At 42.5% G+C, this 25,948-nt stretch overlaps 5 protein-coding genes across 8 annotated transcripts; all 5 read right to left on the bottom strand.

Moving 5' to 3' along the window:
* Nucleotides 1–660: 660 nt before the first annotated feature.
* On the bottom strand, nt 661–8,087 carry LOC117185996 (condensin complex subunit 2-like). Of its 4 annotated transcripts, XM_033386023.1 has the most exons (5): nt 7,987–8,087; nt 7,602–7,933; nt 7,402–7,534; nt 1,290–2,602; nt 661–1,230 (listed from the first exon to the last, which is right to left on the bottom strand). In XM_033386023.1, the coding sequence occupies exons 2-5, from the start codon at nt 7,815–7,817 to the stop codon at nt 877–879; spliced, it is 2,016 nt and encodes a 671-aa protein (XP_033241914.1). In that variant the 5' UTR covers nt 7,818–7,933; nt 7,987–8,087; the 3' UTR covers nt 661–876. The 4 variants fall into 4 exon arrangements, with proteins under 4 accessions (XP_033241914.1, XP_033241915.1, XP_033241916.1 ...); XM_033386024.1 differs by having other exon boundaries at nt 7,602–8,022; XM_033386025.1 differs by lacking the exons at nt 7,402–7,534; nt 7,602–7,933; nt 7,987–8,087 and adding exons at nt 2,803–3,134; nt 3,188–3,268 and having other exon boundaries at nt 1,290–2,735.
* On the bottom strand, nt 5,542–6,388 carry LOC117186008 (condensin complex subunit 2-like). Its single transcript, XM_033386041.1, has 2 exons — nt 6,171–6,388; nt 5,542–6,111 (listed from the first exon to the last, which is right to left on the bottom strand). Exons 1-2 carry the CDS (start codon nt 6,321–6,323, stop codon nt 5,758–5,760), a joined length of 507 nt encoding a protein of 168 aa, XP_033241932.1. The 5' UTR covers nt 6,324–6,388; the 3' UTR covers nt 5,542–5,757.
* Nucleotides 8,088–11,017: 2,930 nt separating the features above from the next.
* Nucleotides 11,018–13,647, bottom strand: LOC117185995 (condensin complex subunit 2-like). Its single transcript, XM_033386022.1, has 4 exons — nt 13,545–13,647; nt 13,160–13,491; nt 11,647–13,092; nt 11,018–11,587 (listed from the first exon to the last, which is right to left on the bottom strand). Exons 2-4 carry the CDS (start codon nt 13,373–13,375, stop codon nt 11,234–11,236), a joined length of 2,016 nt encoding a protein of 671 aa, XP_033241913.1. The 5' UTR covers nt 13,376–13,491; nt 13,545–13,647; the 3' UTR covers nt 11,018–11,233.
* Nucleotides 13,648–17,292: 3,645 nt separating this feature from the next.
* On the bottom strand, nt 17,293–19,913 carry LOC117186001 (condensin complex subunit 2-like). The gene is made up of 4 exons (XM_033386032.1): nt 19,808–19,913; nt 19,423–19,754; nt 17,922–19,355; nt 17,293–17,862 (listed from the first exon to the last, which is right to left on the bottom strand). The coding sequence occupies exons 2-4, from the start codon at nt 19,636–19,638 to the stop codon at nt 17,509–17,511; spliced, it is 2,004 nt and encodes a 667-aa protein (XP_033241923.1). The 5' UTR covers nt 19,639–19,754; nt 19,808–19,913; the 3' UTR covers nt 17,293–17,508.
* A 1,182-nt stretch (nt 19,914–21,095) lies between these two features.
* On the bottom strand, nt 21,096–22,456 carry LOC117186006. Its single transcript, XM_033386039.1, has 2 exons — nt 21,725–22,456; nt 21,096–21,665 (listed from the first exon to the last, which is right to left on the bottom strand). The coding sequence occupies exons 1-2, from the start codon at nt 22,388–22,390 to the stop codon at nt 21,312–21,314; spliced, it is 1,020 nt and encodes a 339-aa protein (XP_033241930.1). The 5' UTR covers nt 22,391–22,456; the 3' UTR covers nt 21,096–21,311.
* Between the last annotated feature and the right edge of the window lie 3,492 nt (nt 22,457–25,948).

The following is a 25,948-nucleotide window of genomic DNA, read 5'->3' on the forward strand; positions in this document are numbered from 1 at the left end:
TTGACCTTAATAACACGCATTTTCATACCCGATACTCAAAATGAGTATAGGGGTATATGAGATCTGTGGTGAAAGTGGATGTGTGTAACGTCCAGAATGAAGCGTTTCCGACCCCATAAAGTATATATATATATATATTCTTGATCAGCATCAATAGCCGAGTCGATAGAGCCATGTCTGTCTATCCGACTGTCCGTCCGTCCGTCTGTCCGTCCCTATCAGCGCCTAGTGCTCAAAGGCTTATAGCCTAGAGAGCTAGAGCAACGATATTTTATATCCGGACTTCTTTGATATGTCACTGTTACAAGAATATTTCAAAACTTCACCCCGCCAACTTCCGACCCCACCAAAGGCGAAAATCTGTGGAATCCACAATTTCAAAGATACGAGAAAACAGAAAACGCATAACCGTAGAGGCAAACTACATCTTTTAGAGTGAAAAATCTGAACAAGATCGTACAATTATTATAGCCAAAATCAAGAAACCAATTTCATTCTCTCTCGCTCTGTCTCTCTCTAACAAACAGGTTTCATGGCTGGCTTTGCCTATTGCAAAATGTGATTTCAAGGATCTCAGAGACTATAACAGCTAGAGCAACCAAATTTGGTATCCACACTTCTGTTAGATCTAAAGTTCAAAAATGTTCAAAAAGGTACATGTGCTCTCAAAAATATTAATTTATTGTTTATATGTTGCAAATCTTAGGACTTGAGAGATAGAATTAAAAATTCATCCGAGAACACATTGGAGAAGAGCCCTGATTCGTTTCGTTTAGTTTTTTGTATGTGTTGTTGCATGAAAATGTATTTAAAATTGTGTGAAGATTGATTACTTCTAGCATTGTATCAGAATTCAGTTTTTTTAAAAGCTCGTCATTAAACTTCGTCATCCAGAACTTGCCGGATTTGAAAATCCTCTAGATTCTCTTGTGGAATGAGTCGCAGTTTCATATCGTTGGCCAAATGGAGAACCGCATTGAGGGCCACCGATGGGCACAGAGAATCTTTCGTTTCGTCACTCAACACATCAGGCAACGATCGGTAAACCTCCTGGAAGCTGGCGGTACCCTTGGCGTAGCTTTCTTCCTTTGACAGTGGGAGGGAGGGTATCGATGCCTCATTGACAGAACTGAGGAATTGTTTCTGGATCAAATAATGGCAGCTGTTCTTGAGATTCTTCATGTCGATCCCCTTGGCACGCTTCGCAAATGGCCCAATCACTTTGCTGACCTGAAAAATAAGTGATATTTTATATACCCTTAGGAATGGTATATCCCTCAAAGACCCACCTGCCTTGGTGCACCCTTAAATTCGGTGGATATCTCCATGATTGTATCCTCACCCTCATGCATGCTTTGGCTTTGATTGGGCATATCCCCACATGAATCCTTATTCATCATGTCCATGGGATCTTCAATGTCCGCTGCCGACATTCGGTTCATGACAGAATCATCTGTGGTGAAATTTTCATTGTCAAAGAGCTCTCTATCGGCATCACCGTGGTGTAAGCCCCTATCCATATCCACATCATTGCCCAGACTCTCAACCAGATCGGCTTTACCAAATCGCTGGCTAACTTGGTAATCCGCTTCATTGTTGGATTTCGTGGGCATCAGCTTTCGGGCATCGCATTTCTTTTGATAGTTGACCTTTTGCTGCTTTATGTTGGCATCAAGAGGCTGGAAGAGCTCCTCTTTGCCTTTTCCATAGTGCAACTCCTTCATGCGTGGCTTGGCGGCAGCGGCAGCGGCAGCGGTTTTGGTTTTCTTTGGGTTGCCAACAATCAGAGCATCCTTTGGGCCAGTCGTCTGGTCCAGAGTGGTGCGCGGACGAGTGATCCTGAATTTCCAATGCGCAGGAGCCGCACAAAGCTGTGAGATCTGATCCATGGGTCTGTATGAATAGTCCAGCCTAGTGACACCATCCACTGGCCTCAGATCGTCAATGAATTCGGCGGTTTTCTTTAAACGGCGGCAATTGGTGATGACCGTCTGCTCTTCGGCGGTGAGCTCCTGCAAATCATTCGATTGTATATCTAAGATAATGGGAGGACCGGCTTCTATATCCGGCATGGGCTCACACTCGGCATTCATGTCAAAGGCCACGGATAGCTCTGTGCGATTCCCACCAATATCGTGCGCATTATCCAGCCCCTCAGCATCGTCATCATATGAAGGGACCGCCTCTGAAATAGATCCCGACTGTGGCTTGGGATTGGGGGTATTGGGATTGGTTATCACATAACCCGTGTGGAGTGGCCGCAGATTTAGATCATCCGTACGGTTGTACAGTTTGTGCAGCCATTCCGCATTGCACAACTCTTCATCGGGCCACTCCTTGGCGCCAGCACTCAGCGTTTCGCTATCCATGAGCTCATCCGTCCCCTCGGTGTCATCAAAGAATTTGTAAGTCGGGCGTAGCCGCATCTCAAAGTCCACGCTGGGCAGAATGTTGTGCATCATTCGATCGGAGGCATCGAGGGAGCCCACCGTCGAATTGAGCTTTGCAAATATAGGGTCCTGCATGGGTACCATATCCAAACGCGCATTCAACTTTTCCTTGTTCTTTGCCAACGTTGATAAATTCCTTTCTTCGCCATCACCTGGAGGTCCCTCAGGTAAGCCCGTCAAGGTGCGAGCATTCAAACCCGCCGATATACGACATGCATCGATGTAGATGGAGTCTACACGCAGGCCGTAGACCTTGCACAAGACCTGCAGCAAAGAGCCAGCCATCTGTGAAAGTAGAAAAGTAGGTTAGGAGCTCTCCATATTTGTCGGAGGGTTAAAGAGTAAAACGCACCCTGAAGCTGCTTAGCTTTTTGTGAGGGCTATTCATTAGATTGGCCAGTGTATCAATCAACGATATATCCCAGGCATTGGCTATGCTCAGCTTATTGCAGTTGTACAGATCCAAGGAAGAGCGTACCGTCTCGTTCTCCTCAATGGACTCGAGAGTTGAACTCTTGCGCTTGTTTGCAGATCGACGCACTGGACTCTCCGAGCGTGGCGGCATCATTACAATGCTGGGGTGTGCGTAACAAACAAATTTTCACCGGATTTTTACTAATTTTGGTTGATTGGGCTGCGTTGGTAATCTGCGAAATCTGGATAACCACACTTACACGCGCAGGGCTGAAAGCGCAATATAAATAAACGAAAATTATAGTTTACAAATGCCACAATACCGGTTTGCACGCTAGGATGTTCAGGTTCAATGATTTTAACAAATATATGAATATCAACTTATTTGTACTGTCAAAAAATTGTCAAAATGGCAACGATAGTTTCGATAGCTGTGCAAGGTGTTGATATTTTTATTACTTTTTTATATCCCTGGTTGCGTGATTGGCGGCAAAAAAGCTAAAATATGGAGAAGAAGAAGAGATAAAACGTATTTGCGATGTGGTTGATAGGGAAAATAAGAAAATATGAAAAGTGTCCAAGGAAAACAGGCATAGAGAACAAGTCAGCAAAAATGAACTTGTAACCCAAATAGAACAAATGAGCAAAAAGAACAGTTTCGAAGGAACTGGTCTAGTTTAACTCTTTTTTTTCACTCACTCATGAGCAACACAACACAATTTCTAATAGATTTCGGGCTTTTTAATGAATTGCAGTATTTTTCATGGTGGGTTTTTTTAATACAAAAAAATTTTACCAAATAAACCAGAAAGAGCCGTCCGAAGATATACTAGAGTGAAACCCGAAGTTAGGTGGATGCATACTTGAGCGGAAGTACATTTTGGAGTAAGACGAGAAGAATGGTTTTCTTGCGAATTCGGAGAAACTAATATGCCGCACTCGTCACCCTTCTCGCTTATGAATTAATTCCCATTATAATGTTCCAAAGGAATTACTAGAGCACTTGGTAGGCACTTTGTTTCCAAACTTATCATTCAATAGAGGTCATAACACATTTAACGAATATTTTGTTAAAAGTCCACCAATCAAAGTACAACTTCCACAGATCTTTTCACTTCAAATACAGCTTTTCCTTCGCTATAAAAGTAAAATAAATCCATTGAAATGCGATGGTTACACAGCCTCCGGCTTCTCACCGAAAGAAGATTACATCGGAGAAGAAGGAACATCGGCAAACTAGCATAACCTCGACCAAAAATCGACCAATGGTCCAACTTTCGAAGATGTGCAGACGTCAGCAGACTCCTGAATCTCTGTAAAAACTTATAGGAGTTAAAGCGCCGTACTGAGAAGACCGTGAAGTGCTATATGAAGCTTATATGACTCTATGACGAGACCATGAAGCTTTACGCTGCCAAGATTGATAGGTGCATCATAGCGAGGGCCAATAGGTTAGTTAAAATTTGATCCAAAATCAATCACCAAAGCATCAGAAAACCAGAGAAAATATAATTTCAACCGGAAAGTAAACGAAAATCAGAAACTTAACATACGCCTCTGCAAGTATCGGCGGGCACCTCTAACATCATCTGTTATGTCAACAGCCTGTGGCCAGCCTGCTTCCAGTGGCCTGTTAGGCGCAACAGTATGCTGTTAACGCGGGTTCTGCTGTTAACTGAGGAAGTCGCTTTCTGGTTTTTCTGTTCGCCTGGTAATAAAATATCGAAAAATACCGTTTTGGCATCGTTTCGTCACGGAATTTCCTTTTTCGATGCCGTTGGTGCTTTTAATGTGGGTTTTAACGGAAACGATACTTAATTATACCCGATACTCAAAATGAGTATTGGGGTATATTAGATTTGTGGTCAAAGTGGATGTGTATAATGTCAAGAAGGAAGCGTTTCCGACCCCATTAAATATATATATTCTTTATCAGCATCAATTGCCGACTTAGACGACCTCTAACCTAGAAACATGGACAGATAATTAAACCAAACAATATCCCTCTCCAAATTCTTCGACCTTAATAACACGCATTTTCATACCCGATACTCAAAATGAGTATAGGGGTATATGAGATCTGTGGTGAAAGTGGATGTGTGTAACGTCCTGAATGAAGCGTTTCCGACCCCATAAAGTATATATATATATATATTCTTGATCAGCATCAATAGCCGAGTCGATAGAGCCATGTCTGTCTATCCGACTGTCCGTCCGTCCGTCTGTCCGTCCCTATCAGCGCCTAGTGCTCAAAGGCTTATAGCCTAGAGAGCTAGAGCAACGATATTTTATATCCGGACTTCTTTGATATGTCACTGTTACAAGAATATTTCAAAACTTCACCCCGCCAACTTCCGACCCCACCAAAGGCGAAAATCTGTGGAATCCACAATTTCAAAGATACGAGAAAACAGAAAACGCATAACCGTAGAGGCAAACTACATCTTTTAGAGTGAAAAATCTGAACAAGATCGTACAATTATTATAGCCAAAATCAAGAAACCAATTTCATTCTCTCTCGCTCTGTCTCTCTCTAACAAACAGGTTTCATGGCTGGCTTTGCCTATTGCAAAATGTGATTTCAAGGATCTCAGAGACTATAACAGCTAGAGCAACCAAATTTGGTATCCACACTTCTGTTAGATCTAAAGTTCAAAAATGTTCAAAAAGGTACATGTGCTCTCAAAAATATTAATTTATTGTTTATATGTTGCAAATCTTAGGACTTGAGAGATAGAATTAAAAATTCATCCGAGAACACATTGGAGAAGAGCCCTGATTCGTTTCGTTTAGTTTTTTGTATGTGTTGTTGCATGAAAATGTATTTAAAATTGTGTGAAGATTGATTACTTCTAGCATTGTATCAGAATTCAGTTTTTTTAAAAGCTCGTCATTAAACTTCGTCATCCAGAACTTGCCGGATTTGAAAATCCTCTAGATTCTCTTGTGGAATGAGTCGCAGTTTCATATCGTTGGCCAAATGGAGAACCGCATTGAGGGCCACCGATGGGCACAGAGAATCTTTCGTTTCGTCACTCAACACATCAGGCAACGATCGGTAAACCTCCTGGAAGCTGGCGGTACCCTTGGCGTAGCTTTCTTCCTTTGACAGTGGGAGGGAGGGTATCGATGCCTCATTGACAGAACTGAGGAATTGTTTCTGGATCAAATAATGGCAGCTGTTCTTGAGATTCTTCATGTCGATCCCCTTGGCACGCTTCGCAAATGGCCCAATCACTTTGCTGACCTGAAAAATAAGTGATATTTTATATACCCTTAGGAATGGTATATCCCTCAAAGACCCACCTGCCTTGGTGCACCCTTAAATTCGGTGGATATCTCCATGATTGTATCCTCACCCTCATGCATGCTTTGGCTTTGATTGGGCATATCCCCACATGAATCCTTATTCATCATGTCCATGGGATCTTCAATGTCCGCTGCCGACATTCGGTTCATGACAGAATCATCTGTGGTGAAATTTTCATTGTCAAAGAGCTCTCTATCGGCATCACCGTGGTGTAAGCCCTATCCATATCCACATCATTGCCCAGACTCTCAACCAGATCGGCTTTACCAAATCGCTGGCTAACTTGGTAATCCGCTTCATTGTTGGATTTCGTGGGCATCAGCTTTCGGGCATCGCATTTCTTTTGATAGTTGACCTTTTGCTGCTTTATGTTGGCATCAAGAGGCTGGAAGAGGTCCTCTTTGCATTTTCCATAGTGCAACTCCTTCATGCGTGGCTTGGCGGCAGCGGCAGCGGCAGCGGTTTTGGTTTTCTTTAGGTTGCTAACAGTCACAGCATCCTTTGGGCCAGTCGTCTGGTCCAGAGTGGTGCGCGGACGGCGGCAATTGGTGATGACCGTCTGCTCTTCGGCGGTGAGCTCCTGCAAATCATTCGATTGTATATCTAAGATAATGGGAGGACCGGCTTCTATATCCGGCATGGGCTCACACTCGGCATTCATGTCAAAGGCCACGGATAGCTCTGTGCGATTCCCACCAATATCGTGCGCATTATCCAGCCCCTCAGCATCGTCATCATATGAAGGGACCGCCTCTGAAATAGATCCCGACTGTGGCTTGGGATTGGGGGTATTGGGATTGGTTATCACATAACCCGTGTGGAGTGGCCGCAGATTTAGATCATCCGTACGGTTGTACAGTTTGTGCAGCCATTCCGCATTGCACAACTCTTCATCGGGCCACTCCTTGGCGCCAGCACTCAGCGTTTCGCTATCCATGAGCTCATCCGTCCCCTCGGTGTCATCAAAGAATTTGTAAGTCGGGCGTAGCCGCATCTCAAAGTCCACGCTGGGCAGAATGTTGTGCATCATTCGATCGGGGGCATCGAGGGAGCCCACCGTCGAATTGAGCTTTGCAAATATAGGGTCCTGCATGGGCACCATATCCAAACGCGCATTCAACTTTTCCTTGTTTTTTGCCAACGTTGATAAATTCCTTTTCTGGCGCTTGAGCTTAGGTGCCGCCTGCTGCTGTTGACTGGGAGCCCCATCGCCGCCTTCGCCATCACCTGGAGGTCCCTCAGGTAAGCCCGTCAAGGTGCGAGCATTCAAACCCGCCGATATACGACATGCATCGATGTAGATGGAGTCTACACGCAGGCCGTAGACCTTGCACAAGACCTGCAGCAAAGAGCCAGCCATCTGTGAAAGTAGAAAAGTAGGTTAGGAGCTCTCCATATTTGTCGGAGGGTTAAAGAGTAAAACGCACCCTGAAGCTGCTTAGCTTTTTGTGAGGGCTATCCATTAGATTGGCCAGTGTATCAATCAACGATATATCCCAGGCATTGGCTATGCTCAGCTTATTGCAGTTGTACAGATCCAAGGAAGAGCGTACCGTCTCGTTCTCCTCAATGGACTCGAGAGTTGAACTCTTGCGCTTGTTTGCAGATCGACGCACTGGACTCTCCGAGGGTGGCGTCGTCATTACAATGCTGGGGTGTGCGTAACAAACAAATTTTCACCGGATTTTTACTAATTTCGTTTGATTGGGCTGCGTTGGTAATCTGCGAAATCTGGATAACCACACTCACACGCGCAGGGCTGAAAGCGCAATATAAATAAACGAAAATTATAGTTTACAAATGCCACAATACCGGTTTGCACGCTAGGATGTTCAGGTTCAATGATTTTAACAAATATATGAATATCAAAATTATTTGTACTGTCAAAAAATTGTCAAAATGGCAACGATAGTTTCGATAGCTGTGCAAGGTGTTGATATTTTTATTACTTTTTTATATCCATGGTTGCGTGATTAGCGGCAAAAAAGCTAAAATATGGAGAAGAAGAAGAGATAAAACGTATTTGCGATGTGGTTGATAGGGAAAATAAGAAAATATGAAAAGTGTCCAAGGAAAACAGGCATAGAGAACAAGTCAGCAAAAATGAACTTGTAACCCAAATAGAACAAATGAGCAAAAAAGAACAGTTTCGAAGGAGCTGGTTTAGTTTAACTATTTTTTTTCAATCACTCATGAGCAACACAACACAATTTCTAATAGATTTCGGGCTTTTTAATGAATTGCAGTATTTTTCATGGTGGGTTTTTTTAATACAAACAAATTTTACCAAAGACTATACAATACCAAAATGTTGCATGAGCGACCAAAAAGCTGTTCTATGTTCTACCGCCGGGCAGGACGGAAGCGTCAGAGTGGTCGACCTAAGGACGAGCAGCGGAGACACGTTCAGGAGGCCAATTCACAAGTTGGCGCTTCTGCCACTGGTTTGAAGCCTTCCAGGCCTTCAACGGGGCCAGTGTAGCGCCATTTGGCGTATAATAATTGTTATTAGGATCGAATTTTATGAAGTCTATTGTAAGTTAGGCTAGGGCAAAGCGGGAGCGCAATAAAAGTTCGCTCTCTCGCTCTTGGCGAATTCGCCCCGCTTTGCCACTGTAGGTAAGATAGGCGAAGAAGAAATTGTTTTGAATATATGAAAAAAGTCGAGAAAAATCTATTGAAACGAACGCACGCACTCCTTTTTTTTCGTCGTCGTAAAATACAATAATTTGCAGTCACCCAAGTTTTACGGTCTCTTTTATTTAGAAAAACTATTCTAAATTTTCATAATTATCAAGTATTACACAAACGTCTCCGCTGTAGTGGGTTGAAGATATATGTAGTTCCATGTAGAACAAACAAAAAAGGTTCAAAAATGTTCAAAAAGGTACATGTGCTCTCAAAAATATTAATTTATTGTTTATATGTTGCAAATCTGTAGTGGCCAGTTGTGACTCTAAAACTCCAGAGAACAGCTTGGGAGGTACGGCCCTCGCGTTTAACATTAACTCTGCTCTTTACAAAAACAAGATAAGAGATCAATTACAAGAGAGCAGCAGTTAAAGATGCCTTTGAAGAGCTTAATGTCTTATTTAGAGAAGCAGCGTGGATCTTTGGGAGTTATGTCTTAAAGCTTTACTAGAAATCATACGATTACTCCGTTAGTCGTGGAAGCTATGTGTAAGCTTTGCTTAGCATCGTACGATTACTCCGTTAGTCGTGGAAGCGATGTGTAAGCTTTGCTTAGCATCGTACGATTACTCCGTTATCTAGGGAAGCAAGGTGTAAGCTTTGTCTAAAATCGTACGATTACCCCGTTGGTTGTGGAAGGTAAAGTTCCGATCGTAAGGGCTAATGCAAGTAATAGAACTTCTGGCTAGATCATTGCTATAGTGAAGCTGTGCGAATTCGGATGTGTCTTTTTATACAAATATATATATCCAAGTGAATTTGAAAACGTTGTGCAATCAAACACGTGCCAAGTAAATTGAAGTTCTGGTGAACTACATTATTCATTTTGGATTAAGAAAAATAAAAGGTATTTGGACCTTACAATAGTGACACAGCTTTAACAGTCTCGTATCATAGGGCTGGAAATCTTACTACGTTCGACACTGGGAAAGAAAAACCAATTGACCCCCCTCCAAGAACGAGGTCGTCAAAGTCCATCGATTTCTTAGTAGATCTGGGAAAGACCTCGGATTTCCCAGGAACCAGCATCTACATAAACCAACGATAACTACAACCAAATAAACCAGAAAGAGCCGTCCGAAGATATACTAGAGTGAAACCCGAAGTTAGGTGGATGCATACTTGAGCGGAAGTACATTTTGGAGTAAGACGAGAAGAATGGTTTTCTTGCGAATTCGGAGAAACTAATATGCCGCACTCGTCACCCTTCTCGCTTATGAATTAAGCGCGCGGCTAAGGCTTTCGCATATAGTTCTTCGCAGTGTGTGGAGTGGTTCTCAAACTGTGAAAATAAAACATTATTCTGCGGCGATCCACACTGCCGTTTAATAGTCGTCGTATGAAAATGTACCAAAGTATTAGTTTTGAGTCTCGTCATGAGATTTTCCATTTATTAAAGATTAGGCTACGCACTAACTATTTTTGTATTGTATAGATTTAAAAAGAAAAAAACCAATAATGTATATAATTACCCATAATTAGAAATTAGCGCAAATGAAAACCACATTTTTTTAAGATCAGCCGTTGAGTCGGTGTTTCATCCGAATTAGAAGTGAAGACCTGTATATTCATAATTTTTCTCCCTTCCTCAGAATATGTTCCTACGTCGCCCCTTGAGCTCAACGGACACGCCGGATAATTCGTATAAAGTATGAGTGAGTTACGAACTTCCTTAAACGGAATTCTCGAGTATTTTCGATATATAAATCTGTCTTATAAAACTTCTATTCCGGTATATAAAACAACCATATCCGTGCCATAATTTAAAGCGGATCGGCTACTAATTTTTCTTTCACGTTTGCCTTCTAGTTATATAATTATCATATTTTTCTCTTCTTTCCAATTTAATTTCTTTTACGCCATATTCTCTACACATAAGTCCTAAATACATATACACATATAACTAGGTATAACTACATCTTTTAGAGTGAAAAATCTGAACAAGATCGTATAATTATTATAGCCAAAATCAAGAAACCAATTTCATTCTCTCTCGCTCTGTCTCTCTCTAACAAACAGGTTTCATGGCTGGCTTTGCCTATTGCAAAATGTGATTTCAAGGATCTCAGAGACTATAACAGCTAGAGCAACCAAATTTGGTATCCACACTTCTGTTAGATCTAAAGTTCAAAAATGTTCAAAAAGCTACATGTGCTCTCAAAAATATTAATTTATTGTTTATATGTTGCAAATCTTAGGACTTGAGAGATAGAATTAAAAATTCATCCGAGAACACATTGGAGAAGAGCCCTGATTCGTTTCGTTTAGTTTTTTGTATGTGTTGTTGCATGAAAATGTATTTAAAATTGTGTGAAGATTGATTACTTCTAGCATTGTATCAGAATTCAGTTTTTTTAAAAGCTCGTCATTAAACTTCGTCATCCAGAACTTGCCGGATTTGAAAATCCTCTAGATTCTCTTGTGGAATGAGTCGCAGTTTCATATCGTTGGCCAAATGGAGAACCGCATTGAGGGCCACCGATGGGCACAGAGAATCTTTCGTTTCGTCACTCAACACATCAGGCAACGATCGGTAAACCTCCTGGAAGCTGGCGGTACCCTTGGCGTGGCTTTCTTCCTTTGACAGTGGGAGGGAGGGTATCGATGCCTCATTGACAGAACTGAGGAATTGTTTCTGGATCAAATAATGGCAGCTGTTCTTGAGATTCTTCATGTCGATCCCCTTGGCACGCTTCGCAAATGGCCCAATCACTTTGCTGACCTGAAAAATAAGTGATATTTTATATACCCTTAGGAATGGTATATCCCTCAAAGACCCACCTGCCTTGGTGCACCCTTAAATTCGGTGGATATCTCCATGATTGTATCCTCACTCTCATGCATGCTTTGGCTTTGATTGGGCATATCCCCACATGAATCCTTATTCATCATGTCCATGGGATCTTCAATGTCCGCTGCCGACATTCGGTTCATGACAGAATCATCTGTGGTGAAATTTTCATTGTCAAAGAGCTCTCTATCGGCATCACCGTGGTGTAAGCCCCTATCCATATCCACATCATTGCCCAGACTCTCAACCAGATCGGCTTTACCAAATCGCTGGCTAACTTGGTAATCCGCTTCATTGTTGGATTTCGTGGGCATCAGCTTTCGGGCATCGCATTTCTTTTGATAGTTGACCTTTTGCTGCTTTATGTTGGCATCAAGAGGCTGGAAGAGCTCCTCTTTGCATTTTCCATAGTGCAACTCCTTCATGCGTGGCTTGGCGGCAGCGGCAGCGGCAGCGGTTTTGGTTTTCTTTGGGTTGCCAACAGTCACAGCATCCTTTGGGCCAGTCGTCTGGTCCAGAGTGGTGCACGGACGAGTGATCCTGAATTTCCAATGCGCAGGAGCCGCACAAAGCTGTGAGATCTGATCCATGGGTCTGTATGAATAGTCCAGCCTAGTGACACCATCCACTGGCCTCAGATCGTCAATGAATTCGGCGGTTTTCTTTAAACGGCGGCAATTGGTGATGACCGTCTGCTCTTCGGCGGTGAGCTCCTGCAAATCATTCGATTGTATATCTAAGATAATGGGAGGACCGGCTTCTATATCCGGCATGGGCTCACACTCGGCATTCATGTCAAAGGCCACGGATAGCTCTGTGCGATTCCCACCAATATCGTGCGCATTATCCAGCCCCTCAGCATCGTCATCATATGAAGGGACCGCCTCTGAAATAGATCCCGACTGTGGCTTGGGATTGGGGGTATTGGGATTGGTTATCACATAACCCGTGTGGAGTGGCCGCAGATTTAGATCATCCGTACGGTTGTACAGTTTGTGCAGCCATTCCGCATTGCACAACTCTTCATCGGGCCACTCCTTGGCGCCAGCACTCAGCGTTTCGCTATCCATGAGCTCATCCGTCCCCTCGGTGTCATCAAAGAATTTGTAAGTCGGGCGTAGCCGCATCTCAAAGTCCACGCTGGGCAGAATGTTGTGCATCATTCGATCGGAGGCATCGAGGGAGCCCACCGTCGAATTGAGCTTTGCAAATATAGGGTCCTGCATGGGTACCATATCCAAACGCGCATTCAACTTTTCCTTGTTCTTTGCCAACGTTGATAAATTCCTTTCTTCGCCATCACCTGGAGGTCCCTCAGGTAAGCCCGTCAAGGTGCGAGCATTCAAACCCGCCGATATACGACATGCATCGATGTAGATGGAGTCTACACGCAGGCCGTAGACCTTGCACAAGACCTGCAGCAAAGAGCCAGCCATCTGTGAAAGTAGAAAAGTAGGTTAGGAGCTCTCCATATTTGTCGGAGGGTTAAAGAGTAAAACGCACCCTGAAGCTGCTTAGCTTTTTGTGAGGGCTATCCATTAGATTGGCCAGTGTATCAATCAACGATATATCCCAGGCATTGGCTATGCTCAGCTTATTGCAGTTGTACAGATCCAAGGAAGAGCGTACCGTCTCGTTCTCCTCAATGGACTCGAGAGTTGAACTCTTGTGCTTGTTTGCAGATCGACGCACTGGACTCTCCGAGCGTGGCGTCGTCATTACAATGCTGGGGTGTGCGTAACAAACAAATTTTCACCGGATTTTTACTAATTTCGTTTGATTGGGCTGCGTTGGTAATCTGCGAAATCTGGATAACCACACTTACACGCGCAGGGCTGAAAGCGCAATATAAATAAACGAAAATTATAGTTTACAAATGCCACAATACCGGTTTGCACGCTAGGATGTTCAGGTTCAATGATTTTAACAAATATATGAATATCAAAATTATTTGTACTGTCAAAAAATTGTCAAAATGGCAACGATAGTTTCGATAGCTGTGCAAGGTGTTGATATTTTTATTACTTTTTTATATCCATGGTTGCGTGATTAGCGGCAAAAAAGCTAAAATATGGAGAAGAAGAAGAGATAAAACGTATTTGCGATGTGGTTGATAGGGAAAATAAGAAAATATGAAAAGTGTCCAAGGAAAACAGGCATAGAGAACAAGTCAGCAAAAATGAACTTGTAACCCAAATAGAACAAATGAGCAAAAAAGAACAGTTTCGAAGGAGCTGGTTTAGTTTAACTCTTGTTTTTCACTCACTCATGAGCAACACAACACAATTTCTAATAGATTTCGGGCTTTTTAATGAATTGCAGTATTTTTCATGGTGGGTTTTTTCAATACAAAAAAATTTTACCAAAGACTATACAATACCAAAATGTTGCATGAGCGACCAAAAAGCTGTTCTATGTTCTACCGCCGGGCAGGACGGAAGCGTCAGAGTGGTCGAGCTAAGGACGAGCAGCGGAGACACGTTCAGGAGGCCAATTCACAAGTTGGCGCTTCTGCCACTGGTTTGAAGCCTTCCAGGCCTTCAACGGGGCCAGTGTAGCGCCATTTGGCGTATAATAATTGTTATTAGGATCGAATTTTATGAAGTCTATTGTAAGTTAGGCTAGGGCAAAGCGGGAGCGCAATAAAAGTTCGCTCTCTCGCTCTTGGCAAATTCGCCCCGCTTTGCCACCGTAGGTAAGATAGGCGAAGAAGAAATTGTTTTGAATATATGAAAAAAGTCGAGAAAAATCTATTGAAACGAACGCACGCACTCCTTTTTTTTCGTCGTCGTAAAATACAATAATTTGCAGTCACCCAAGTTTTACGGTCTCTTTTATTTAGAAAAACTATTCTAAATTTTCATAATTATCAAGTATTACACAAACGTCTCCGCTGTAGTGGGTTGAAGATATATGTAGTTCCATGTAGAACAAACAAAAAAGGTTCAAAAATGTTCAAAAAGGTACATGTGCTCTCAAAAATATTAATTTATTGTTTATATGTTGCAAATCTGTAGTGGCCAGTTGTGACTCTAAAACTCCAGAGAACAGCTTGGGAGTACGGCCCTCGCGTTTAACATTAACTCTGCTCTTTACAAAAACAAGATAAGAGATCAATTACAAGAGAGCAGTAGTTAAAGCTTCCATTGAAGAGCTTAATGTCTAATTTAGAGAAGCAGCGTGGATCTGTGGGAGTTATGTTTTAAAGCTTTACTAGAAATCATACGATTACTCCGTTAGTCGTGGAAGCTATGTGTAAGCTTTGCCTAGCATCGTACGATTACTCCGTTATCTAGGGAAGCAAGGTGTAAGCTTTGTCTAAAATCGTACGATTACCCCGTTGGTTGTGGAAGGTAAAGTTCCGATCGTAAGGGCTAATGCAAGTAATAGAACTTCTGGCTAGATCATTGCTATAGTGAAGCTGTGCGAATTCGGATGTGTCTTTTTATACAAATATATATATCCAAGTGAATTTGAAAACGTTGTGCAATCAAACACGTGCCAAGTAAATTGAAGTTCTGGTGGACTACATTATTCATTTTGGATTAAGAAAAATAAAAGGTATTTGGACCTTACAATAGTGACACAGCTTTAACAGTCTCGTATCATAGGGCTGGAAATCTTACTACGTTCGACACTGGGAAAGAAAAACCAATTGACCCCCCTCCAAGAACGAGGTCGTCAAAGTCCATCGATTTCTTAGTAGATCTGGGAAAGACCTCGAATTTCCCAGGAACCAGCATCTACATAAACCAACGATAACTACAACCAAATAAACCAGAAAGAGCCGTCCGAAGATATACTAGAGTGAAACCCGAAGTTAGGTGGATGCATACTTGAGCGGAAGTACATTTTGGAGTAAGACGAGAAGAATGGTTTTCTTGCGAATTCGGAGAAACTAATATGCCGCACTCGTCACCCTTCTCGCTTATGAATTAATTCCCATTATAATGTTCCAAAGGAATTACTAGAGCACTTGGTAGGCACTTTTTTTCCAAACTTATCATTCAATAGAGGTCATAACACATTTAACGAATATTTTGTTAAAAGTCCACCAATCAAAGTACAACTTCCACAGATCTTTTCACTTCAAATACAGCTTTTCCTTCGCTATAAAAGTAAAATAAATCCATTGAAATGCGATGGTTACACAGCCTCGGGCTTCTCACCGAAAGAAGATTACATCGGAGAAGAAGGAACATCGGCAAACTAGCATAACCTCGACCAAAAATCGACCAATGGTCCAACTTTCGAAGATGTGCAGACGTCAGCAGACTCCTGAATCTCTGTAAAAACTTATAGGAGTTAAAGCGCCGTACTGAGAAGACCGTGAAGTGCTATATGAAGCTTATATGACTCTATGACGAGACCATGAAGCTTTACGCTGCCAAGATTGATAGGTGCATCATAGCGAGGGCCAATAGGTTAGTTAAAATTTGATCCAAAATCAATCACCAAAGCATCAGAAAACCAGAGAAAATATAATTTCAACCGGAAAGTAAACGAAAATCAGAAACTTACAATACGCCTCTGCAAGTATCGGCGGGCACCTCTAACATCATCTGTTATGTCAACAGCCTGTGGCCAGCCTGCTTCCAGTGGCCTGTTAGGCGCAACAGTATGCTGTTAACGCGGGTTCTGCTGTTAACTGAGGAAGTCGCTTTCTGGTTTTTCTGTTCGCCTGGTAATAAAATATCGAAAAATACCGTTTTGGCATCGTTTCGTCACGGAATTTCCTTTTTCGATGCCGTTGGTGCTTTTAATGTGGGTTTTAACGGAAACGATACTTAATTATACCCGATACTCAAAATGAGTATTGGGGTATATTAGATTTGTGGTCAAAGTGGATGTGTATAATGTCAAGAAGGAAGCGTTTCCGACCCCATTAAATATATATATTCTTTATCAGCATCAATTGCCGACTTAGACGACCTCTAACCTAGAAACATGGACAGATAATTAAACCAAACAATATCCCTCTCCAAATTCTTCGACCTTGATAACACGCATTTTCATACCCGATACTCAAAATGAGTATAGGGGTATATGAGATCTGTGGTGAAAGTGGATGTGTGTAACGTCCAGAATGAATCGTTTCCGACGCCATAAAGTATATATATATAAATACATATATTCTTGATCAGCATCAATAGCTGTCTATCCGACTGTCCGTCCGTCCGTCTGTCCGTCCCTATCAGCGCCTAGTGCTCAAAGGCTTATAGCCTAGAGAGCTAGAGCAACGATATTTTATATCCGGACTTCTTTGATATGTCACTGTTACAAGAATATTTCAAAACTTCACCCCGCCAACTTCCGACCCCACCAAAGGCGAAAATCTGTGGAATCCACAATTTCAAAGATACGAGAAAACAGAAAACGCATAACCGTAGAGGCAAACTACATCTTTTAGAGTGAAAAATCTGAACAAGATCGTACAATTATTATAGCCAAAATCAAGAAACCAATTTCATTCTCTCTCGCTCTGTCTCTCTCTAACAAACAGGTTTCATGGCTGGCTTTGCCTATTGCAAAATGTGATTTCAAGGATCTCAGAGACTATAACAGCTAGAGCAACCAAATTTGGTATCCACACTTCTGTTAGATCTAAAGTTCAAAAATGTTCAAAAAGGTACATGTGCTCTCAAAAATATTAATTTATTGTTTATATGTTGCAAATCTTAGGACTTGAGAGATAGAATTAAAAATTCATCCGAGAACACATTGGAGAAGAGCCCTGATTCGTTTCGTTTAGTTTTTTGTATGTGTTGTTGCATGAAAATGTATTTAAAATTGTGTGAAGATTGATTACTTCTAGCATTGTATCAGAATTCAGTTTTTTTAAAAGCTCGTCATTAAACTTCGTCATCCAGAACTTGCCGGATTTGAAAATCCTCTAGATTCTCTTGTGGAATGAGTCGCAGTTTCATATCGTTGGCCAAATGGAGAACCGCATTGAGGGCCACCGATGGGCACAGAGAATCTTTCGTTTCGTCACTCAACACATCAGGCAACGATCGGTAAACCTCCTGGAAGCTGGCGGTACCCTTGGCGTAGCTTTCTTCCTTTGACAGTGGGAGGGAGGGTATCGATGCCTCATTGACAGAACTGAGGAATTGTTTCTGGATCAAATAATGGCAGCTGTTCTTGAGATTCTTCATGTCGATCACCTTGGCACGCTTCGCAAATGGCCCAATCACTTTGCTGACCTGAAAAATAAGTGATATTTTATATACCCTTAGGAATGGTATATCCCTCAAAGACCCACCTGCCTTGGTGCACCCTTAAATTCGGTGGATATCTCCATGATTGTATCCTCACCCTCATGCATGCTTTGGCTTTGATTGGGCATATCCCCACATGAATCCTTATTCATCATGTCCATGGGATCTTCAATGTCCGCTGCCGACATTCGGTTCATGACAGAATCATCTGTGGTGAAATTTTCATTGTCAAAGAGCTCTCTATCGGCATCACCGTGGTGTAAGCCCCTATCCATATCCACATCATTGCCCAGACTCTCAACCAGATCGGCTTCACCAAATCGCTGGCTAACTTGGTAATCCGCTTCATTGTTGGATTTCGTGGGCATCAGCTTTCGGGCATCGCATTTCTTTTGATAGTTGACCTTTTGCTGCTTTATGTTGGCATCAAGAGGCTGGAAGAGCTCCTCTTTGCATTTTCCATAGTGCAACTCCTTCATGCGTGGCTTGGCGGCAGCGGCAGCGGCAGCGGCAGCGGTTTTGGATTTCTTTGGGTTGCCAACAGTCACAGCATCCTTTGGGCCAGTCGTCTGGTCCAGAGTGGTGCACGGACGAGTGATCCTGAATTTCCAATGCGCAGGAGCCGCACAAAGCTGTGAGATCTGATCCATGGGTCTGTATGAATAGTCCAGCCTAGTGACACCATCCACTGGCCTCAGATCGTCAATGAATTCGGCGGTTTTCTTTAAACGGCGGCAATTGGTGATGACCGTCTGCTCTTCGGCGGTGAGCTCCTGCAAATCATTCGATTGTATATCTAAGATAATGGGAGGACCGGCTTCTATATCCGGCATGGGCTCACACTCGGCATTCATGTCAAAGGCCACGGATAGCTCTGTGCGATTCCCACCAATATCGTGCGCATTATCCAGCCCCTCAGCATCGTCATCATATGAAGGGACCGCCTCTGAAATAGATCCCGACTGTGGCTTGGGATTGGGGGTATTGGGATTGGTTATCACATAACCCGTGTGGAGTGGCCGCAGATTTAGATCATCCGTACGGTTGTACAGTTTGTGCAGCCATTCCGCATTGCACAACTCTTCATCGGGCCACTCCTTGGCGCCAGCACTCAGCGTTTCGCTATCCATGAGCTCATCCGTCCCCTCGGTGTCATCAAAGAATTTGTAAGTCGGGCGTAGCCGCATCTCAAAGTCCACGCTGGGCAGAATGTTGTGCATCATTCGATCGGGGGCATCGAGGGAGCCCACCGTCGAATGGTCCTGCATGGGTACCATATCCAAACGCGCATTCAACTTTTCCTTGTTCTTTGCCAACGTTGATAAATTCCTTTCTTCGCCATCACCTGGAGGTCCCTCAGGTAAGCCCGTCAAGGTGCGAGCATTCAAACCCGCCGATATACGACATGCATCGATGTAGATGGAGTCTACACGCAGGCCGTAGACCTTGCACAAGACCTGCAGCAAAGAGCCAGCCATCTGTGAAAGTAGAAAAGTAGGTTAGGAGCTCTCCATATTTGTCGGAGGGTTAAAGAGTAAAACGCACCCTGAAGCTGCTTAGCTTTTTGTGAGGGCTATCCATTAGATTGGCCAGTGTATCAATCAACGATATATCCCAGGCATTGGCTATGCTCAGCTTATTGCAGTTGTACAGATCCAAGGAAGAGCGTACCGTCTCGTTCTCCTCAATGGACTCGAGAGTTGAACTCTTGTGCTTGTTTGCAGATCGACGCACTGGACTCTCCGAGCGTGGCGGCATCATTACAATGCTGGGGTGTGCGTAACAAACAAATTTTCACCGGATTTTTACTAATTTCGTTTGATTGGGCTGCGTTGGTAATCTGCGAAATCTGGATAACCACACTTACACGCGCAGGGCTGAAAGCGCAATATAAATAAACGAAAATTATAGTTTACAAATGCCACAATACCGGTTTGCACGCTAGGATGTTCAGGTTCAATGATTTTAACAAATATATGAATATCAAAATTATTTGTACTGTAAACTTTTAATAGCACGGTTTTATTATATGTTCTTCTTTCTTGATCGGCGTATTCGAATGAATGTGTGTTGGCATATCGATACTTGTCGAGGACAAGTATCGATATATCGAGTACATTGGTATTTCTTATAATACTATCGATGAGTAAATCTTAAACTAATATTTAAATCTTATAAACTAATATTCATATCTTACAGTACTGTCAAAAAATTGTCAAAATGGCAACGATAGTTTCGATAGCTGTGCAAGGTGTTGATATTTTTATTACTTTTTTATATCCCTGGTTGCGTGATTGGCGGCAAAAAAGCTAAAATATGGAGAAGAAGAAGAGATAAAACGTATTTGCGATGTGGTTGATAGGGAAAATAAGAAAATATGAAAAGTGTCCAAGGAAAACAGGCATAGAGAACAAGTCAGCAAAAATGAACTTGTAACCCAAATAGAAGAAATGAGCAAAAAAGAACAGTTTCGAAGGAACTGGTTTAGTTTAACGCTTTTTTTTCACTCACTCATGAGCAACACAACACAATTTCTAATAGATTTCGGGCTTTTTAATGAATTGCAGTATTTTTCATGGTGGGTTTTTTTAATACAAACAAATTTTACCAAAGACTATACAATACCAAAATGTTGCATGAGCGACCAAAAAGCTGTTCTATGTTCTACCGCCGGGCAGGACGGAAGCGTCAGAGTGGTCGACCTAAGGACGAGCAGCGGAGACACGTTCAGGAGGCCAATTCACAAGTTGGCGCTTCTGCCACTGGTTTGAAGCCTTCCAGGCCTTCAACGGGGCCAGTGTAGCGCCATTTGGCGTATAATAGGCTTTTTTATTAGGATCGAATTTTATGAAGTCTATTGTAAGTTAGGCTAGGGCAAAGCGGGAGCGCAATAAAAGTTCGCTCTCTCGCTCTTGGCGAATTCGCCCCGCTTTGCCACCGTAGGTAAGATAGGCGAAGAAGAAATTGTTTTGAATATATGAAAAAAGTCGAGAAAAATCTATTGAAACGAACGCACGCACTCCTTTTTTTTCGTCGTCGTAAAATACAATAATTTGCAGTCACCCAAGTTTTACGGTCTCTTTTATTTAGAAAAACTATTCTAAATTTTCATAATTATCAAGTATTACACAAACGTCTCCGCTGTAGTGGGTTGAAGATATATGTAGTTCCATGTAGAACAAACAAAAAAGGTTCAAAAATGTTCAAAAAGGTACATGTGCTCTCAAAAATATTAATTTATTGTTTATATGTTGCAAATCTTAGGACTTGAGAGATAGAATTAAAAATTCATCCGAGAACACATTGGAGAAGAGCCCTGATTCGTTTCGTTTAGTTTTTTGTATGTGTTGTTGCATGAAAATGTATTTAAAATTGTGTGAAGATTGATTACTTCTAGCATTGTATCAGAATTCAGTTTTTTTTAAAGCTCGTCATTAAACTTCGTCATCCAGAACTTGCCGGATTTGAAAATCCTCTAGATTCTCTTGTGGAATGAGTCGCAGTTTCATATCGTTGGCCAAATGGAGAACCGCATTGAGGGCCACCGATGGGCACAGAGAATCTTTCGTTTCGTCACTCAACACATCAGGCAACGATCGGTAAACCTCCTGGAAGCTGGCGGTACCCTTGGCGTAGCTTTCTTCCTTTGACAGTGGGAGGGAGGGTATCGATGCCTCATTGACAGAACTGAGGAATTGTTTCTGGATCAAATAATGGCAGCTATTCTTGAGATTCTTCATGTCGATCACCTTGGCACGCTTCGCAAATGGCCCAATCACTTTGCTGACCTGAAAAATAAGTGATATTTGATATACCCTTAGGAATGGTATATCCCTCAAAGACCCACCTGCCTTGGTGCACCCTTAAATTCGGTGGATATCTCCATGATTGTATCCTCACCCTCATGCATGCTTTGGCTTTGATTGGGCATATCCCCACATGAATCCTTATTCATCATGTCCATGGGATCTTCAATGTCCGCTGCCGACATTCGGTTCATGACAGAATCATCTGTGGTGAAATTTTCATTGTCAAAGAGCTCTCTATCGGCATCACCGTGGTGTAAGCCCCTATCCATATCCACATCATTGCCCAGACTCTCAACCAGATCGGCTTTACCAAATCGCTGGCTAACTTGGTAATCCGCTTCATTGTTGGATTTCGTGGGCATCAGCTTTCGGGCATCGCATTTCTTTTGATAGTTGACCTTTTGCTGCTTTATGTTGGCATCAAGAGGCTGGAAGAGCTCCTCTTTGCCTTTTCCATAGTGCAACTCCTTCATGCGTGGCTTGGCGGCAGCGGCAGCGGCAGCGGTTTTGGTTTTCTTCGGGTTGCTAACAGTCACAGCATCCTTTGGGCCAGTCGTCTGGTCCAGAGTGGTGCGCGGACGGCGGCAATTGGTGATGACCGTCTGCTCTTCGGCGGTGAGCTCCTGCAAATCATTCGATTGTATATCTAAGATAATGGGAGGACCGGCTTCTATATCCGGCATGGGCTCACACTCGGCATTCATGTCAAAGGCCACGGATAGCTCTGTGCGATTCCCACCAATATCGTGCGCATTATCCAGCCCTCAGCATCGTCATCATATGAAGGGACCGCCTCTGAAATAGATCCCGACTGTGGCTTGGTATTGGGGGTATTGGGATTGGTTATCACATAACCCGTGTGGAGTGGCCGCAGATTTAGATCATCCGTACGGTTGTACAGTTTGTGCAGCCATTCCGCATTGCACAACTCTTCATCGGGCCACTCCTTGGCGCCAGCACTCAGCGTTTCGCTATCCATGAGCTCATCCGTCCCCTCGGTGTCATCAAAGAATTTGTAAGTCGGGCGTAGCCGCATCTCAAAGTCCACGCTGGGCAGAATGTTGTGCATCATTCGATCGGAGGCATCGAGGGAGCCCACCGTCGAATTGAGCTTTGCAAATATAGGGTCCTGCATGGGTACCATATCCAAACGCGCATTCAACTTTTCCTTGTTCTTTGCCAACGTTGATAAATTCCTTTCTTCGCCATCACCTGGAGGTCCCTCAGGTAAGCCCGTCAAGGTGCGAGCATTCAAACCCGCCGATATACGACATGCATCGATGTAGATGGAGTCTACACGCAGGCCGTAGACCTTGCACAAGACCTGCAGCAAAGAGCCAGCCATCTGTGAAAGTAGAAAAGTAGGTTAGGAGCTCTCCATATTTGTCGGAGGGTTAAAGAGTAAAACGCACCCTGAAGCTGCTTAGCTTTTTGTGAGGGCTATCCATTAGATTGGCCAGTGTATCAATCAACGATATATCCCAGGCATTGGCTATGCTCAGCTTATTGCAGTTGTACAGATCCAAGGAAGAGCGTACCGTCTCGTTCTCCTCAATGGACTCGAGAGTTGAACTCTTGTGCTTGTTTGCAGATCGACGCACTGGACTCTCCGAGCGTGGCGGCATCATTACAATGCTGGGGTGTGCGTAACAAACAAATTTTCACCGGATTTTTACTAATTTCGTTTGATTGGGCTGCGTTGGTAATCTGCGAAATCTGGATAACCACACTCACACGCGCAGGGCTGAAAGCGCAATATAAATAAACGAAAATTATAGTTTACAAATGCCACAATACCGGTTTGCACGCTAGGATGTTCAGGTTCAATGATTTTAACAAATATATGAATATCAAAATTATTTGTACTGTCAAAAAATTGTCAAAATGGCAACGATAGTTTCGATAGCTGTGCAAGGTGTTGATATTTTTATTACTTTTTTATATCCCTGGTTGCGTGATTAGCGGCAAAAAAGCTAAAATATGGAGAAGAAGAAGAGATAAAACGTATTTGCGATGTGGTTGATAGGCAAAATAAGAAAATATGAAAAGTGTCCAAGGAAAACAGGCATAGAGAACAAGTCAGCAAAAATGAACTTGTAACCCAAATAGAACAAATGAGCAAAAAAGAACAGTTTCGAAGGAACTGGTTTAGTTTAACGCTTTTTTTTCACTCACTCATGAGCAACACAACACTATTTCTAATAGATTTCGGGCTTTTTAATGAATTGCAGTATTTTTCATGGTGGGTTTTTTAATACAAAAAAATTTTAGTTAATTTTTTAATTTTTTTCAGAGGTTACATCTGGTTAGAATGATTGCAGTACATTTTAAATTGTGAAAATCTGATAAATGTATCTATAAATCGTATCCAAACATTTTGTAGCTTCAGCTTACCGCCTTGTAATATTAAACTTAAAACTGCTAAACTGATTATTTTTGTATGCATTTTTATTTTTAAATGTTGAAAAATCGAAGAAAAATAGTTTCTTGTGTTTGGCAATGCCAAATAAATCCATATGTTTTTAATTAGATTTGATATATAGAAACAGGTAAATATAATGCATTTAATGCGTTCCTCAGACAATTCTATGGGAATGCCAACGATTTCAGCTGCACAACAGAATAAGCAACCGAATAGACGAAAGTTTCACAAAATCCTTTCAAGTCCAACCCCAAAATCTAGCCACCTGCAGGGTCCCAGCCTGAACCATTCCCTGAACCATCGAGACAAAGCATTGCCTTCGGGGCTGTCTGTCCGAAGGCGCGGGAGTAACATCAAAGATGCTGTCGAGCAGCCTAAACAACAGGACCTTAGACGATGGACAAGGCTCTTGAGAGCCCGCCTTATTCGCTGGCCAAGTCCCTTTACCTTGGCCAAAGCATTGCGAAATTAGCCAAGAGTAATCCTTTAAGTTTAGTGCCCAAAAATTGCACACAATTGTCGCAGTGGCAGAGGCTGTGGCTGTGGCAGTCCAACGAACCTCCTCCAACATTGTCAGCCAACGTTGATGACATTGTGTAAAATTTTGTAGCTGTCGTCGACATTGCCGTTCCCCTTCCCGTTGTCGTTGCTCGTCCTTGTCGCGGCATCCTCCAGCCAGCCGACTGGCTATAAAACTTTTATAGTAAAAAGTAAATGCCACAAATGAGCAATCGAAAATTTCGCATTATAATGCAAACTGTGTGCATTTTTCGGGGTTATTGTAGTCGACTCTCGGGCGCAAAAGACAAACGCATACCAAGGCACAGTCGTCGTCGTAGTCGTAGTCGCAGTCGTCATGGCCGCCTCGCTACAGATCCAGTGGCAGCTTCAACTTCAGCTCTCTCCTCTCTTGCCTCTATTAATAATAATAGAATTTTTGGAAAATTTCCCTCCGCCAGAGAGAGAGAGAGAGAGGAGGAAGAGGAGTGATGGGAAAAGGAAAAGGAAACTGCCTTTCGGCTCGCGATTTTTGCATTTGACAACGAAAACGAAATGAACGAGTTGGGTCACCATTCCATTCCATTCCATTCTTCACCTAACCAAACCCCAACGTTCCCTTACATTCCCTTTGGACTGTATTGCATAATTCAGAGGAGAGCTGTCTGCTCTTACCTCTTCCCTATGCAGTCGACTCTGGGCGACTCTGTCCTGCCTGACAATAATGCTAATAATGATAATGATTATAATGCATGAACAAAATATTCCTGTAGATGCCTTTGTCTATTGAACCAGCCTTGGACCTCCATGGAGCTCTACTCGACTCGACTCGACGCTGTCTGTTGTTTGGCATCTAATGAACTTCTTTATGGCTGCATCATTCGCATAGCTAATTCAAAGAGTATGCTTGCTCTAGGGAGTACATTTCATAGAGAGAAATTTAAAGGCAATTCTGTGGAAAATGTTGGAAAAATTATATGGAATTTTTAATCTACTTGCAGCTTTTGTATCTTAAGGAACTTGACCTATTTAATACATGGATTTAGAAATGGAAAAAGGTAACTTCCGTTATAATTGTAATGACTATTTTATAGTAATGAGGGGACCACTCAAAGTTGTTTATGAAATATTAATAAATAATAAAATTTGTCGAAAAATCCCAGCTGTAAAGCAAGTTAGTTATTGGAATCAATCGAACAATTTCGATTTTTATCGAAGAATTCCCACGCTAGAACCAGTCCAAAAAGTCTCTAATTTAATACATATGTATTTATCAATTAATAATCTCTACAGATCGCCCTCGACTCTTTCTCTACCCATATTCTCCTACTAAAAGAAGGTT

The sequence above is a fragment of the Drosophila miranda genome, chromosome XL (assembly GCF_003369915.1).
Source record: "Drosophila miranda strain MSH22 chromosome XL, D.miranda_PacBio2.1, whole genome shotgun sequence".
Lineage (NCBI taxonomy): Eukaryota > Metazoa > Arthropoda > Insecta > Diptera > Drosophilidae > Drosophila > Drosophila miranda.

Bases quoted from the DNA above. Each gene is read 5' to 3' on its own strand.
- LOC117186001 (XM_033386032.1), bottom strand. From the start codon at position 19,638: ATGATGCCGCCACGCTCGGAGAGTCCAGTGCGTCGATCTGCAAACAAG. The intron at 19,356-19,422 runs GTGCGTTTTACT...CTACTTTCACAG, and splicing joins AAAAGCTAAGCAGCTTCAGG to ATGGCTGGCTCTTTGCTGCA. The intron at 17,863-17,921 runs GTGGGTCTTTGA...CTTATTTTTCAG, and splicing joins TTAAGGGTGCACCAAGGCAG to GTCAGCAAAGTGATTGGGCC.
- LOC117186008 (XM_033386041.1), bottom strand. From the start codon at position 6,323: ATGAACCGAATGTCGGCAGCGGACATTGAAGATCCCATGGACATGATG. The intron at 6,112-6,170 runs GTGGGTCTTTGA...CTTATTTTTCAG, and splicing joins TTAAGGGTGCACCAAGGCAG to GTCAGCAAAGTGATTGGGCC.
- LOC117185996 (XM_033386023.1), bottom strand. From the start codon at position 7,817: ATGACGACGCCACCCTCGGAGAGTCCAGTGCGTCGATCTGCAAACAAG. The intron at 2,603-7,401 runs GTGATGGCGAAG...AGGGACCTCCAG, and splicing joins CTTACCTGAGGGACCTCCAG to GTGATGGCGAAGAAAGGAAT. The intron at 1,231-1,289 runs GTGGGTCTTTGA...CTTATTTTTCAG, and splicing joins TTAAGGGTGCACCAAGGCAG to GTCAGCAAAGTGATTGGGCC.
- LOC117186006 (XM_033386039.1), bottom strand. From the start codon at position 22,390: ATGAATGCCGAGTGTGAGCCCATGCCGGATATAGAAGCCGGTCCTCCC. The intron at 21,666-21,724 runs GTGGGTCTTTGA...CTTATTTTTCAG, and splicing joins TTAAGGGTGCACCAAGGCAG to GTCAGCAAAGTGATTGGGCC.
- LOC117185995 (XM_033386022.1), bottom strand. From the start codon at position 13,375: ATGACGACGCCACGCTCGGAGAGTCCAGTGCGTCGATCTGCAAACAAG. The intron at 13,093-13,159 runs GTGCGTTTTACT...CTACTTTCACAG, and splicing joins AAAAGCTAAGCAGCTTCAGG to ATGGCTGGCTCTTTGCTGCA. The intron at 11,588-11,646 runs GTGGGTCTTTGA...CTTATTTTTCAG, and splicing joins TTAAGGGTGCACCAAGGCAG to GTCAGCAAAGTGATTGGGCC.